Genomic DNA, 16,431 nt, shown 5'->3' with positions numbered 1-16,431 from the left:
TTACAAGTAACAGCAAAGTTTGGAAAATAACACAATCTACAAGAGTTTAAAATACCTCAAGGTCTTCTTTTATATTGCAATGAAGCAGTGGAGCTCGAGAACAAATTAAATAGGCTGCTACTGCCATCAACAGGAAGGATGGATGATTGGAAAAAATGTTGTCAAACAGCTTCAGCCACTCGTTTCTTGTCAGTACCTCAGAAAACAGTGTCTCAAGAAGCGGCCAAGCATAGGACTGTTGACAGAAGCAAGAAAAGCAATCTTAGAAATGTTACTCAGATAAATAACAAATGAAAAAGAAGTTATTCTATTGGGACTTGGACATATTTCAGAACTCTTCAGTTGATTATACCTCACCATTCAACAGCATCATCCCCTCACTACTAATAACCTACCTTAAACCCTGGGCCTCTATATCTCCCTTTGCAACTAGATCCTTGAATTCCTTAACTGGGAGATCACAATCAGTGCAGATTAGTAATAAGATCTCCTCCTCGCTGACCATCACAGATGTGCACCTTACTACACTGCTCTACTGTCTCAACACTCATGACTGTGTGGCTAAGCAAACCTCAAATGTCATCTGTAAGTTCACTGACAACACCGCCGATGTTGACAGAATCTCAGGTGGCAATGAGGCAGATTATGGGAGTGAAATCGGCGGTGTCAGTGGTGTTGCAACAACAAACTTGCACTCAACCAGCTACACCAAGGAATTGATAGTCAATTTGAAGAAAGCGAAATTGGGAGAGCATGCACCGTCCTCATTGAGGGGTCAGTGATGGAAAGGGTGAGCAGTTCAAGTTACTGAGTCAACATCTTGGAGGATTTATCCTGCGCCCAACACATGTAGAAGGTGCAAATGGCTCTGCTTTGTTAGGAGTTTGAGGAGATTTGGTACACCACTGAAGACTGACTAACCTTTATGGATGTACAAACAAGAGAAATCTGTAGATGCTGGAAATCCAAGCAACACACACAAAATGCTGGAGGAACTCAGCAGGCCAGGCAGCATCAATGGAAAAGAGTAAACAGTCAACGTTTCAGTCCTGATGAAGGCCTGAAAGCATTCAGACTGGTTACATCATGGAATGCTGTGGAAGCTCCAATGCACAGGATTGCAAAAGGCTGCAGAGTTTTATACTCAGCTAGCTCCATTCCCACCAAAGAACATTTTCAAGAGGCAGTGCCTCAAGAAGGCAGGATTCATTCAGAATCCTCACTATCCTTTTCTCATTACTACCATCAGGGAGGAAGTAAAGAAGCCCAAAGACCCACAGTCAATGATTTATGAACAGCTTCTTTCTCTCCATCATCCTTTTTTGGACTATTTATTCACTTTTGTAATTTATTCATATATATTTCAATGTCTTTGCACTGTAATGCTGTCACAAAACATATTTCACACATCATACATCACTAATAATAAATATGATTACAATTCTCAATGAGAAGAACATAGTACTTTGAAAATTAAACTAATTGTGCTGATTTGACATTCTGGGGTAATTTCATACAATTAACTGAAAACTAGATCATTATATTTAATACTGGAACATATAGCTTTGAAACTGGCATTTGAGCTTACATGATGAAAAATAGTTATAAGATGCAAGTTTCCTTTTTATCTATAACAAGATAGTGAAATAACCTTGCACAGGTTATTTATAATCAAAATGATATCATAACACTTGTAAAAATAAAAAGTACTCAGATTCAACATTAAATTTCTCATCTGTTCATGAGACTATGGGAAAAAAAAACTACTGTGGGAATGCCACTCAAGTAAAATAGGAAGCTTTTTTATGGTTTGTATCTAGGTACCTTGGACTAAAGAATGGGTTTCTTTGGAATTCAGTTCTATGCTTGGTATAGAACTCTACACTATACTCTGCATTACAGCCACGATGTATTTAGCAAAACGTCATAAACACACAATAGAAGATAATCTGCTCAATCAAAATTACTTAAATGCTTAACTACCTGTGAGGTTATGTTGTAGTTCACCAAATGCTGCAATAGCTCCTTGTCATGGTGGGCCAGAATGTTCTCAATCATACCCAGAAGATTTATTGGAGGATTTGGAAAATATTCAAACCAATGCTGGCACCAGTTTACTAAAAATGTAAAGTTAACATTCAGTTAACATTCGCAGTTTTACATTCAATATCAAAACTTTAGTTTAAAAAATGAAGTAACTAATCAAAAGTGCTTCCCCTCCTACTTACCTATGACAGTAGCAACAACTTCAAACCCAATCAACTGGTTATTCTGAAAGAGTTTTACAAATGGGAATGCTAGTAGTGGAAGATAAGAGACTTCACTAAAGATGGTTGACCAATGAGCCGTAGCCGACAATATCCTGATGAACAAAAACAGTGTAATAAATTAAAATAATAATTTTATTTCCTTTCAATTGAATCTCTCTGCAATGCACATGGTTTCTGAAACTCAATCATGTCTATAGTACCTTTCCAAAAGAGATTAAACCTCCTCCTAATCTATGATAATGATCAAATTAATTCAGACTATAAAGAACAGTTCAACTTTTCATGAAAAGGTTATGTAATTTTTTATAATAAGTAAGAGCCCAAATCAAATCTAACTGTAATACTAATGCAATTATCCTAATTTAAATCTTATCAATGGGTAAGAAGTGACTGCATGGGGAGAAATTCATCTCTAGTACTAAATAATTACATCAGTTAAACTCACCCTCACTGAAAGGCCAGACTCATGCACTGCCTTGGAGCTAGATTTCTTTCCCAAAGCATCCACCCTCATTAGACATGGAATTTCACCACCCATAAACTGGCAGTGGGTTGTCTTAGGAATTGGAATCCTTAACACAGTTCATAACCTTGGGAAGGAACAATTTGAGCACTTGAATTGATCTGTTATATTTTCTAAATTGCTCTCATTCTGACTGAGAAACTATCCATCCAGTTCAATCTGAAATAATGCTCCCTCAACCTTTGGTATATAGAGTGCTCCCCATAGTTCACTTCATCTGCCAAATAATGTGATGAATTAGACTCATTATTTTACTTCTATTCATAGATATACACAACTGTATCCAGCATTTATCAATTATCTAGTTATTATAAATCAACAATTATTGGGATGGCCTCAGATAACTTATTTAATGCTGACCTACTGTAGTTATTTTATAATTGTACACCTAGGAAGCATATTTCATTATGGATTAATTATTTCATATAAACAAAATGGTCAAATTTTTCCTCCCTTCTTAAATCAATGCTTGTGATTAATGGTGCAGCCGCACAGTGCTAGACAGGAGATTCCAAAGTGGTGACAGAGAGACAGTGAATGCTGGAAAAACACTCAGCATTTCAGGCAGCATCTTCGAGAACAGAAAAAGAGGTAATGCTTTCATCAGCAGTGGGAAAAGTTTAAACCGAGCATGGTGTAGAGCTGGTGGAGAGAACCAGCTATGGCATGAGGAAGAGAGATTAAATGTGAAAACAAAATATTAAGACCATAAGATATAGGAGTAGGATTAAGCCATTTGGCCCTTCAAGTCTGTACCGCCATTTGATCAGGGCTGATCCATTTTCCCCCTCAGCCCCAATCTACTGCCTTCTCCCCATATCCTTTCATGCTCTGACCAATCAAGAATCTATCAACCTCTGCCTTAAGTATACATAAAGGCTTGACCTCCACAGCCACCTGTGGCAAAGAATTCCACAGATTCACTACTCTGTAGCTAAAGAAATTCCTCCTCATCTCCATTCTAAAAGGACATCCCTCTATTCTGAGGAAGTGTCCTTTGGTCCCAGATTCTCCCACCATAGGAAACATCCTCTCTACATCCACTCTATAAAGGCCTTTCAACATGTGATAGGTTTCAATAAGGTCATCCCTCATTCTTCTGAATTCCAGTGAATACAGGACCAGAGCCATCAAAAGTTCTTCATATGACAAGCCGTTTAAACCTGGAATCATTTTCGTGAGGCTCCTTTGAACCCTCTCCGGTGACAGCACATCCAACTGCTGACAGTGTGGAGGAGAATGAAGATTGTGGAAAGAACAAGCAAAAATAAGGCTAAAACCAAAAGATAATAAAATATTTCAGTTGCTGAAAATCTGAAACAAACAGTTAAGGCACTACAATTTGGAAGTGAAAAAATGAGTGAACATTATACTGTATGTTGATGGCAGTTCATCAGAGGTAGCCAGTCACAAACAGAATGCCGGTTACCTGAAGGTGTTGAATTCAATGTAACTTATGGGACATGGCATGCCAACATGGAAGACTAGTTCCTGATTCTTGGGCTCACATGTATGCTGTCTGAGTATTCCCAAGACTTCTTTTTTCAGTAATACAGCATCTGCAATTTTTTTTTGCCTTTTGATTACTTGTCAGCATTAAGGGATGGCTTAGACCACGAGACATAGAAGCAGAATTCAGACATTCGGTCTATCAAGTCTGCTCCGCCATTCTATCATGGATGATTTATTTTTCCTCTCAACACCATTCTTCTGCCTTCTACCCTCTACCCATAACCTTGCACACCTTGACTAATCAAGAACATATCAACCTCTGCTTTAAATAAACCCAATAAAATGGCCTTCATAGCCATCTGTGGCAATGAATTCCACAGATTCATTACCCCCCGCTGAACAAATTCCTCACTGTTCTAAATGGATGTCCCTCCCTTCTGAGGCTGTACCCACTGGTTCTAGACTCACCCACTGTAGGGAAAAAGCCTTCTCTACATCCCCTCTATCTAGGCTTTTCAATATTTGATTAGTTTCAATGGGACACCCCCCCCCCCCCACCAATTCTTCTCACCTCCAGCAAGTACAGGCCAAGAACGTCAAACACTCCACATATGTTAAGTTGCTAATTTCCAGAATCATTCTCATGAACCTCCTCTGGATCCTCTCTAATGCCAGCACATCTTTTCTTAAAGAAGGGGCCCAAAACTCTGACCAATGCCTTCTAAAGCTTCAGCATTACATCCTTGCTCTTATATTCTAGTCCTCTCAAAATGAATGCTAACATTGCATTCCCCTTCCTTACCACTGACTCAACCTGCAAGTTAACCTTTAGAGAATCCTGCACACAGATTCCCCAGTCCCAAATTGAGTATTTTCCCCTTGTTTAGAAAATCGTCTGCGTTTATTCCTTCTACCAAAGTGCATGACCATACACTTCCCTCTACTATATTCCATCTGCTATTCTTTGCCCATTTTCCCAATATGTCTAAGTCTTCTTCAGAATCCTTGCTTTCTCAACACTACCTGCCCCTCCACCTATCTTTGTATCATCTGCAAACCTAGCCACAAAGCTATCAATTTCATCATCCAAATCACTGACATCTAATGTGAAAAGAAGCAGTCCATATACAGAACACCACTAGCACTGGCAGGCAACCAGAAAAGGTTTCCTTTATTTCTACTCCTTGCCTCCTGCCAGTCAGCCAATCTTCTATCTATACTCGTATATTTCCTGTAACACTATGGGCTCTTATTTTGTTAAGCAACCTCATGTGTGGCACCTTGTCAGAGGCCTTATGAAAATCCAAGTAAACAGCATCCACTGTCTCTCCTTTGTCTATCCTGCTTGTTATTTCTTCAAACAACTCCAACAAATTTAACAGGCAAAATTTCTCCTTCAGGAACCATGCTGACTTTGGATTATTTCAGGGATACTGATTGTGGATGATCAGCCATGATCACAGTGAATGGTGGTGCAGGCTCGAAGGGCCAAATGGCCTACTCCTGCACCTATTGTCTATCATCATGTGCCTCCAAGTACCACAAAACCTCATCTTTCATAATGGACTCCATTATCTTCCCAACCACTGAGGTCAGGCTAACTGGCTTATCATTTCTTTTCTTCTGCTCCCCTTTTAAAGAGTGGGGTCACATTTGCAATTTTCCAGTCCTCAAGAACCATTCCAGGATCTAGTGATTCTTGAAAGATCATTACTAAAGCCTCCACAATCTCCTCAGCTACCTCTTTCAGAATACGAAGGTGTAGTCCATCTAGCCAGATGACTTATCTACTTTCTGACCATTCAGCTTCCCAAGCACCTTCTCCTTAGTAATAGCAACTACACTCACTTCTGTCCTTGAAACGCTTGAATTTCTGGCATACTGCTAGTGTCTTCCACTGTAAAAACTGACGCAAGATACTTAATCAGTTTGTATGCCATTTCTTTGTGCCTCATTACTACCTCTCCAATGTCACTTTTCAGTGGTCCAATATCCACTTTCACCTCTTTTTCTCTTAACATATCTGAAAAAAAAACATTTTGCCTTCCCTTTTATACCATTGGCAAGCTTACCCACATATTACTGCTTTTTTAAGTTGCTTTCTGTTGTTTTTTTTTAAAAGCTTTCCAATCCTCTAATTTCCCACTTACTTTTGCTATATTATATGCCCTCTCCTTTGCACTTATGTTGTCTTTGGCTTCCCTTGTCAGCATTGCTTGCCTCATCCTTCCTTTAGAATACTTCTTCATCTTTGTGATGTATCTATCCTGTGCCTATCAAAAGGCTCCCAGAAATTCTAGCCACTGCTGTTGAGCCATCATCCTTGCTAGTGTCCCCTTCCAGCCAAGTTTGGCCAGTTTTATGCCTCTGTAATTCTCTTTACTCCACTGTAATAATGATACATCTGACTTTAGCTTCTCTCTCTCTCTCTCAAACTGCAGAATGAATTTTATTATATTATGATCACTACATCCTAAAGTTTCCTTCACCTTAAGCTCCTTAATCAAATCTAGTTCATTACAAAGCACCCAATCTAGAATTGCTTTTCTCCTCATGGGGTGAACGACAGCTGTTCTCAGAAAGCTCTAAAAACTTCAAGGGATTAGTGATCATCTGAATCACTTGCTGCATTTATCACCCCGGATGGTAGAGTTTATGGTATTGCAAAGTCCCTTCGTGAGCTGCTGCAGTGTACCAACAGAGAAGCATGCAATGCAACAATGATAGGAGGTTGGCTAGTTCAAAGACTTGTAGCAGCTTAGTTTATAGGAACAACAACTTGAAGCATGTAATTTCTTCACAAGCTAATCTGTTCATTTGTAGTCTTTAAAATCTGGGCAACTCAAATCAATGGTTTTTGAACAATTATATTCAAGTGCCTTTAATTCCCTCAGAGGTTCATCTCAATGATGCTCAACATATAGCTGTATTAGAATCAGAATCAGGTTTAATATCACTGGCATAAGGCATGAATTTTGTTGTTTTGAGGCAGCAATACACATTAAAAACTATAAATTACAGTAAGTGTATATAAAAAAGAGAATTAAGTAGCACAAAAAGAGAAGAAAAAATACTGAGGTAGTGTTCATGGGTTCACTGTCCATTCAAAAATATGATGGTGGAGTAGAAGTAGTCAATCCTGAAATGTTGAGTTTGTCCTCAGGCTCCCCTACCTCCTCCTTGATGGTAACAATGAGAAGAGAGCATGTCCTGGGTCCTTAACGATAGATGCGACCTTTTTGAGGCATTACCTTTTGTAGGTGTCCTGGATGCTAGGGAGGTTAGTGCCCGTGATGGAGCTGGTAGAGTTTACAAATTTCTGCGGCATTTTTCAATCCTGTGAGTGGCTCTTCCATACCAGACGGTGATGCAACCAGTAAAAATACTTTCCACTATATATCCAGAGAAATTTGCAAGTGTTTTTGGTGACATACCAATTCTCCTCAAACCCCTAATGAAACACAGCCACTGTCGATCCTTCTTTGCAATTGCATCGATATGTTGGGCCCAGGATAAATCTTCAGAGATGTTGACATCCAGGAACTTGAAACTGCTCACTTCTGATCCCTCAATGAGGATTGATTAAGTTCTCTCAACTTTCAATAGAAAATAGGAGTAGGTCATTCAGCCCTTCGAGCCAGCACCACCATTCACTGTGATCGTGGCTGATCATCCACAATCAGTACCCTTTTCCTGCCTTCTCCCCATATCCCTTGACTCTGCTATCTTTAAGAGCTCTATCTAACTCTTTCTTGAAAGAATCCAGAGAATTAATCTCCACTGCCTTCTGAGGCAGAGCATTCCACAGAACCACAACCCTCTGTATGAAAAAGTTTTCCCTCAACTCCGTTCTAAATGGTCTACCCCTTATTCTTAAACTGTGGCCTCTCGTTCTGGACTCCCCCAACATCGGGAACATGTTTCCTGCCTCCAGCGTGTCCAATCCCTTAATAATCTTATATGTTTCAATCAGATCCCCTCTCATCCTTCTAAATTCCAGTGTATACAAGCCCAGTCTCTCCAATCTTTCAACATAGGCCAGACCCGCCATCTCGGGAATTAACCGCGTGAACCTACGCTGCACTCTCTCAATAGCTAGAATGTCCTTTCTCAAATTTGGAGACCAAAACTGTACACAATACTCCAGGTGTGGTCTCACCAGGGCCCTGTACAACTGCAGAAGGACCTCTTTGACCTCTTTCCCCTCCTGAAATCCACAATCAATTTCTTGGTCTTACTGATGCTGAATGCAAGGTTGCTGCTACAACACGACTCAACCAGCTGATCTATCTCACACCTGTACACCTCATCACAATCTGAAATTCTACCAACAATAATCGGGTCATCGATAAATTTATAAATGCTGTTTGAGCTGTACCTAGCCACACACAATCACAGACGTATGGAGTAGAGCAGTGGGCTAAGCAAACATCCTGGAGGTGAAACAACATTAATTGTCAGCGAGAAGGAATTCAAGGATCCAGCTGAAGAGGGAGGTACAGAGGCCCAGGTTTTAGAGCCTGTTGATTAGAACTGAGGGTATGATTGTGTTGAACACTAAGCTGTAATCAGTAAACAGCAGCCTGACGTAGGTATTGTTATTGTCTAGGTGATCGAAGGCTGAGTGGAGAGCCAGTGAGATTACATCCGCTGTAGACCTGATGTGGTGAGAGGCAAATTATAGCTGGTCCAGGTCCTTGCTTATGCAGGAGTTGATTCTAGCCACGAGCAGCCTCCCAAAGCACTTCTTCACAGTGGGTACGAGTGCTGCTGGGCAATAGTTATTAAGCCAGCTCACCGTGCTCTTCTTGGGCACAAGTATGAAGCTGGTGGGAGCCTCCAATTGCAGCAATGAGAAGTTAAAGATGTCTTTGAGCACTCCTGTCAGTTGACTGGTACAGGTTTTCAGAGCCCTACCAGGTACACCATCAGGGCCTGATGCTTTGCAAGGGTTCACACACTTGATAGACGTTCTGATGTAGGCCTCCAAGACAGAGATCACAGGGTCAACAGATGCTGCACAGATTCACACAGGTGTAGTTTTATTCTCCCTTTCAAAGCGTGCATAAAAGATACTGAGCTAATCTGGGAGTGAAGTATCACAGCTATTCATGATGTTAGGTTTCACACTGTAGGAAATAATGCCTGCAAACCCTGCAGAGCTGATATGCATCTGATTCCATCTCTATCCCTCAATCAGAATTGTTTTGTTCACCCTTAAAGTAGCCTTCTGTAGGTCACACCAGGACTTCTTACTTAGTTCTGGATCACTAGTCTTGAATGCCACAGATCTAGCTCTCAATAGAGTACAAATGTACCAGTTTACACCACAGCTTTTGGTTGGGGTATATTTGGTATGTTCTCGAAGGCACACACTCATCCACACAGGACTTGCTGAAGCCGATGATAACTGTGGTGTATTCATTCACACACGAAGATGAGTCCCTGAATATTGCCCAGTCCACCGACTCGAAGTAGTCCTGTAACCACTCCTCTGCTTCTTTTGACCATATCTTCTTGGTCCTCTCCACCAATGCTACAATCTTTAGTCACTGGGAGTAGAAGTACAGCCAGAGAATTGGACTTTCCAAAGTGTGGGATGGCACTGTAAACATTTTTGATGGTGGTATAGCAGTGGTCAAGTGTGTTGGCTTCTCTGGTTGCACTGGTGACATGTTGGTTACAGCTGTTCAGAGACTTCTTCACGCTGGCCTGGTTGAAATCTCCTGCACCAATAGGGAATGCATCAGGGTGTGTAGTTTCATGCCTGATTACGTTGCTCAGCTCCTCTGGTGCCTGGTTGACGTGGGGCTGAGGTGGAATGTACACCACTACCGGGATGATGGTGGAAAACACCTTCAGCAGATAAAATGGATGACATTGGACCACTAGATGTCCTTGATTGGGTTACAACAATTAGTTGACATATTAGAAATGAGCTAAGGGGTTAAAAATTTTAAACCAATGGGCTTATTGTCACAATGAAAATTTTACATTGAAAACTGGCAGGACAATAAAATCAAGCAACACACATAAAAGTTACTGGTGAATGCAGGGTCTTCGTCAGGGTCTCGGCCTGAAATGTCGACTGCACCTCTTCCTAGAGATGCTGCTTGGCCTGCTGCGTTCACCAGCTACTTTGATGTGTGTTGCTTGAATTTCCAGCATCTGCAGAATTCCTGTTGAGGGCAATAAAATGTTAAGCAAGGCTGGTAGATATTAAATACTGGATCATAGGACTCTCATATCAGAACCTGCCTAAGCAATTAGTGTTTAAATTTCTGTCTCATCTATCCAGATGCCTTTTTAATAATACATTTTATCAATTCTACTTCTTCTTAGAATTAGCAACTCAATTACATCAGACAATTGTTTCAGAATCACACAATACAGTATATACAAAAAAGGGCATTACTGAAGGACACTAAATGTTTTTAAATGCATTTGTAAAATAGTTACATCTGAAGAAAAAGCAATTTTAAAACACACCGTTGAAGAATTCTGAGAAGTTTTCGACTTTTGATGGGATATTTTTCGTGTATTCCCAGGTAGGCAGGATGTGTGCCCTTGTCAGTAAGGCTACTGAAGGCTGCATGGTTCTCGGGCAGCTGCAGCAGAGAACGCCAAATAAACATCCTGCAATGTGAAGTCAAAGATATAAAAGGACTACGTCTTCCTCTGTACAAAACAGCAGCATGAATACAGAAACAGACCGACTCAAAGGAGGCCTTAATGGTATTAATGTTCCCCACAAGCCCTCTCCCATTCCTGTTCATTCTATTGCACGAATAAAACCATCTTCAGTATTAGACTGGAGAGGCTTTGTCTCAACAAGCCTGGGCAAAGTATGTTTCTGGTAAGCTTCTTCATCTGCTGTGCAGCAAGAGTGGCCCCAAGGGCTTTGTTGTTTCTTTGTTTAAGATGTGACCTCCAGTCTCCCAGATAACCACATCTACACCAAGTGCACCGAGCTGAGCTCTCAGTGAATGCGTTAAGGAACTGAAGCTGCAGCTTGGTAACCTTTGGCTCATAAGGGAAAATGGAGATGTGATAAATAGGAGCTATGGGGAGGTAGTCATCCCTAAGCTGCTGGAGGCGGGTTCCTGGGTGACTGTCAGGAGGGGGAAAGGAAATGGACAGCCAGGGGTGGACAGAGCAAAATTGCAGTCAGTTGGATGAGTTGCAGTGTAATATAGGGACAAAGCTGAAAAGGGTGATGAATACAGGATGTAAGTTGTTATATTTGAATGCACACAGTATACAGAATAAAGGTAGGTGATTGGCAGGTATGATACTACGGGTGTTACTGAGTCGTAACTGCAAGAAGATTAGTTAGGCACTTAACATACAAGGAAACAAATTGCATTGAAAGGACAGGCAAGTAGTAAGAGGGGGTGGGGTTGCTCTGCAGCTAAAAAAATATTAAATCAAATCCTTAGAAGGAGGTGACATAGGATCAGAAGGTGTAGAATCCTTGTGGGTAGAGTTAAGAAACTGCAAAGGTAAAAAGATGCTGATGAGAGTTATATGCAGGCCTCTGAACAGCAGCCAGGACATGGGCTACAAATGACAATGGAAGGTGGAAAAGGCAAGTCAAAAGGGCAACGTTACAATAGTCATGAGGGATTACAATATGCAGGTAGATTGAGAAAATCAGGTTGGTGCTGGATCCCAAGAGAGAGAATCTGTAGAATGCCTATGGGAAGGCTTTTTGAGCAGCTTGTGGATGAGCCCACTAGAGGAAAGGCTATTCTAGATTGTGTGTTGTGTAATGAACTGGATTTGATTAGGAAGTTTAAGATAAAGATACACTTAGAAGGCAACGATCTTAATATGACAGAATTCACCCTGCAATTTGAGAGGGAGAAGCTACAGTCAGAAGTATCAGTTTTACAGTGGAGTAAAGGGAATTACAGAGACACGAGAGAGGAGCTGGCCAAAGATAATTAGCAGGCGACACAAGCAGAGACGACGGCAGAACTACAATGGCTGGAGTTTCTGGGAGCAATTCAGAAGGTGCAGGATAGATACATCTCAAAGTAATATTCTAAAGACAGAATGACGCAACCATGGCTGATAACAGAAGTCAAAGACAACAAAAATGCAAAACAGAGGGCACATAAGAGAGCAAAAATTAGTGGAAAATTAGAGGATTGGAAAGCTTTTAAAAAGCAACAGAAGGCAACTAAAATAAAACCATAAAGAGAAAAAAGATATAATATCAAAGTAAGCTAGCCAATAATACCAGAGGATACCAAAAGTTTTTCAGATAAAGCATAATTCCGAGGCAAGAGTAGATATCGGACTGTTGGAAAATGATGTTGGAGAGGTAGTAATGGGAGAGAAGGAAAAGGCAGATGAACTGAATAAGTATTTTGCATCAAGTCTTTACTGTGGAAGACACTAGCAAGCAGTCTGCTGGACGTTCAAGAATGGCCTCTGCCACTCTTGAAAATCCAGGATACTGCTATTACTGGGAAGCTAAAGGGTCTGAAGGTAGATAAGTCACCTGGTCCAATGGACTACGCCACAGGGTACTGAGAGAGGTAGCTGAAAAGATTGTGGAGGCATTGTAATGATCTTTCAAGAATCAATAAGTTCTGGAATGGTTCAGGATGGTGAGAAAATTGCAAAGGGAGGGAGGCAGAGGAAAGGAATTTATAGGTCAGTTAGCCTGACCTCATTGGTTGGGAAGACGTTGGGAGTTGATTATTAAGGATGAGGTCTTGGAGTACTTGGAAGCATATGATAAAATAGGCCATAGTCAGCATTGTTTCCTTAAGGAAAAATCTTACCTGACAAATCTGTTGGATTTCTTTGAGAAAATAACAAGCAGGATAGAGAAAGGAGAATCAGAGGATGGACTTTCAGAATACCTTTGACAAGGTACCACATGAGACTGCTTAACAATATAAGAGCTCATAGTATTACAGGAAAGATACTAGCATGGATAGAGGTTTGGCTGATTGATAGGAGACAAAGAGTGGGAATAAAGGGAGCCTTTTCTGGTTGGCTACCAGTAATAAGTGGTTTCCCACAGGGGTCTGTGTGGGGACCGCTTCTTTTCATGCTATACGTCAATGACTCAGATGATGGAACTGATGGATTTGTGACCAAGTTTGTGGACTTTATGAAGATAGGTGGAGGGGCAAGTCATGTTGAGGAAGCAGGGAGTCTGAAGTAGGAAGTAGACAGATTAGGAGAATGGGCAAAGAAGTGACGGATTGAATAAAGTGCTGGGAAGATAAAAGTGCAGACTATTTTCTACACGGGGAGAAAATTCAAGCATCTGAGGTGCAAAGGGACTTGGGAGACCTTGTGCACATTGAGTCAGTGGTGAGGAAGGACTATGAAATGTTAGCATTCAGTTCAAGAGGACTAGAATATAAAAGCTAGGATGTAATGCTGAGGCTTTATAAGGCACAAATGAGGCCTCACTTAAAGGGTATTGTGAGCAGTTTTGGGCCCCTTATCTAAGAAAGGATGTGCTGACATTGGAGAGGGTTCAGAGGAGGTTCACAAGAATGATTCCAGGAATGAAAGGATGATCGTATGAGGAGTGTTTGATGGCTCTTGGCCTGTACTTGGAGTTCAGAAGAATGAAGGAAGAACCTCATTGAAACCTACCGAATGTTGAAAGACTTAGATAGAGTAGATGTGGAGAAAATGCTTTCAATGGTGGGGGAGTCTAGGACCTGAGTGCACAACCTCAGACTTGAGGATGACCATTTAGAACTGAGAGGAGGAGGAATTTCTTTGGCCAGAGTTTGATAGATTCCTGATTATTCAGGACATGAAAAGTTATGGGGAGAATGAGAGCAAAAAATGGATTAGTCATTAAGAAATGGCAGAGCAGACTCGATGGGCTGAATGACCTAATTCTGCTCTTGTGGTCTTCTCTAATATAAAAACAGCAAACACTAGAAATAGTCAGGTCAGGTTGTATCTGTGTGAAGAGAAACAGAATTAACATTCCATGACCTGCTGAGTATTTCCTGCACTTTGTTTGTATTTTTAGATTCCCAGCAACTGCCGTTGTTTTCTGATTTTCAAAACTATCTATTTGTACTCCCTTATATGCTTAATCAGCTCCCACTTCAATGCACCTATATCATGGGGCTCAATTACCCCTTGTTATATAATATCCCAATATCACTACTCTCTTGGTAAAGAAATTTCTCCTGAATTCCCTTGTGATATTGTTAATGAACTGTATTTTGTTAACAATTTTTCCTTGTGCACCCTGTAAATACAGTAATTTGCAAAAGTGCAAATTACACCGTAACCTCCAGTCATGGGTCAGTTGGTAGGGGCAATTATTTAAAGCAAAAGTAGTGTCATACAGAACAAAGAGGTGTGAATTTGACTGGCAGTCTTTGCTACCAGCTGACCTCAGCTACAGGGCAATAGTAGAAGAGCAGAGAGACATTGATAGGATGCAGAAGTGGGCTGATTACAGCTCTGCCCTAACTAAATCCTGAACATGGGAAGAAGGTGGGGGAATACCGTGGAAGTCTAAAGGTGAAACTGGCAGAGAAAATCAAAACTCCTCCAGTCCAACATATATGTACAATTATTATAGCTTGATAAATATTTTTAGATGAGCTAGTTGCAAATATTAAATCAAGTTATAGGCAGTTCAGTAGCACACCTGTACTTTTCTGGATATTCTCCAAATTCTTTCAGCAGAGCCCGTAACCGCTTTTTATTTAGCCCCGCTGGAAGCACATTCTAGAATAAGAAATCACCAATTACTTCCAAGTTTAAAAAAAGAAAAGATGTCAATACTGGGGGTATTCTATAGGCCCCCTGGTAGCAGCAGAGATACAGAGGAGCAGATTGGGAGGCAGATTTTAGAAAGGTGCAAAAATAACAGGGTTGTTATCATGGGTGACTTTAACTTCCCTAATATTGATTGGCACCTGATTAGTTCCAAGGGTTTAGATGGGGCAGAATTTGTTAAGTGTGTCCAGGATGGACTCCTGTCACAGTATGTGGACAGGCCGACCAGGGGGAATGCCATACTAGATCTAGTACTAGGTAATAAACCGGGTCAGGTCACAGATCTCTCAGTGGGTGAGCATCTGGGGGACAGTGACCACCGCTCCCTGGACTTTATAATTATCATGGAAAAGGATAGAATCAAAGAGGACAGGAAAATTTTTAATTGGGGAAAGGCAAATTATGAGGCTATAAGGCTAGAACTTGCGGGTGTGAATTGGGATGATGTTTTTGCAGGGAAATGTACTATGGACATGTGGACAATGTTTAGAGATCTCTTGCCGGATGTAAGGGATAAATTTGTCCCGGTGAGGAAGATAAAGAATGGTAGGGTGAAGGAACCATGGGTGACAACTGAGGTGGAAAATCTAGTCAGGTGGAAGAAGGCAGCATACATGAGGTTTAGGAAGCAAGGATCAGATGGGTCTATTGAGGAATATAGGGAAGCAAGAAAGGAGCTTAAGGGGCTGAGAAGAGCAAGAAGGGGGCATGAAAAGGCCTTGGCGAGTAGGGTAAAGGAAAACCCCAAGGCATTCTTCAATTATGTGAAGAAAAAAAGGATGACAGGAGTGAAGGTAGGACCAATTAGAGATCAAGGTGGGAAGATGTACCTGGAGGCTGTGGAAGTGAGCGAGGTCCTCAATGAATACTTCTCTTCAGTATTCACCAATGAGAGGGAACTTGATGATGGTGAGGACAATATGAGTGAGGTTGATGTTCTCGAGCATGTTGATATTAAGGGAAAGAAGGTGTTGGAGTTGTTAAAATACATTAGGACAGATATGTCCCCGGGGCCTGACGGAATATTCCCCAGGCTGCTCCACGAGGCGAGAGAAGAGATTGCTGAGCCTCTGGCTAGGATCTTTATGTCCTCGTTGTCCACGGGAATGGTACTGGAGGATTGGAGGGAGGCGAATGTTGTTCCCTTGTTCAAAAAAGGTAGTAGGGATAGTCTGGGTAATTATAGACCAGTGAGCCTTACGTCTGTGGTGGGAAAGCTGTTGGAAAAGATTCTTAGAGATAGGATCTATAGGCATTTAGAGAATCATGGTCTGATCAGGGACAGTCAACATGGCTTTGTGAAGGGCAGATCGTGTCTAACAAGCCTGATAGAGTTCTTTGAGGAGGTGACCAGGCATACAGATGAGGGTAGTGCAGTGGATGTGATCCATATGGATTTTAGTA

General features: G+C 41.2%; 1 protein-coding gene across 1 annotated transcript in view; it reads right to left on the bottom strand.

Annotated features, from left to right (window-relative positions):
* tbc1d31 (TBC1 domain family, member 31) overlaps positions 1-16,431 on the bottom strand; it is a 72,473-nt gene that overhangs the window by 34,167 nt on the left and 21,875 nt on the right. The window contains exons 9-13 of the mRNA XM_072261204.1: positions 14,897-14,976; positions 10,735-10,881; positions 2,229-2,362; positions 1,984-2,117; positions 56-235 (exon numbers count right to left, since the gene is read on the bottom strand). Of these exons, the coding sequence (XP_072117305.1) occupies positions 56-235; positions 1,984-2,117; positions 2,229-2,362; positions 10,735-10,881; positions 14,897-14,976 (675 nt within the window). The remainder of the gene's footprint in view (positions 1-55; positions 236-1,983; positions 2,118-2,228; positions 2,363-10,734; positions 10,882-14,896; positions 14,977-16,431) is intronic.

This window comes from Mobula birostris, chromosome 1 (assembly GCF_030028105.1).
Source record: "Mobula birostris isolate sMobBir1 chromosome 1, sMobBir1.hap1, whole genome shotgun sequence".
NCBI classification, from domain to species: domain Eukaryota; kingdom Metazoa; phylum Chordata; class Chondrichthyes; order Myliobatiformes; family Myliobatidae; genus Mobula; species Mobula birostris.
Note: the sequence above shows the minus strand (reverse complement) of the source record. Positions and strands in the feature narration are given on the sequence as shown.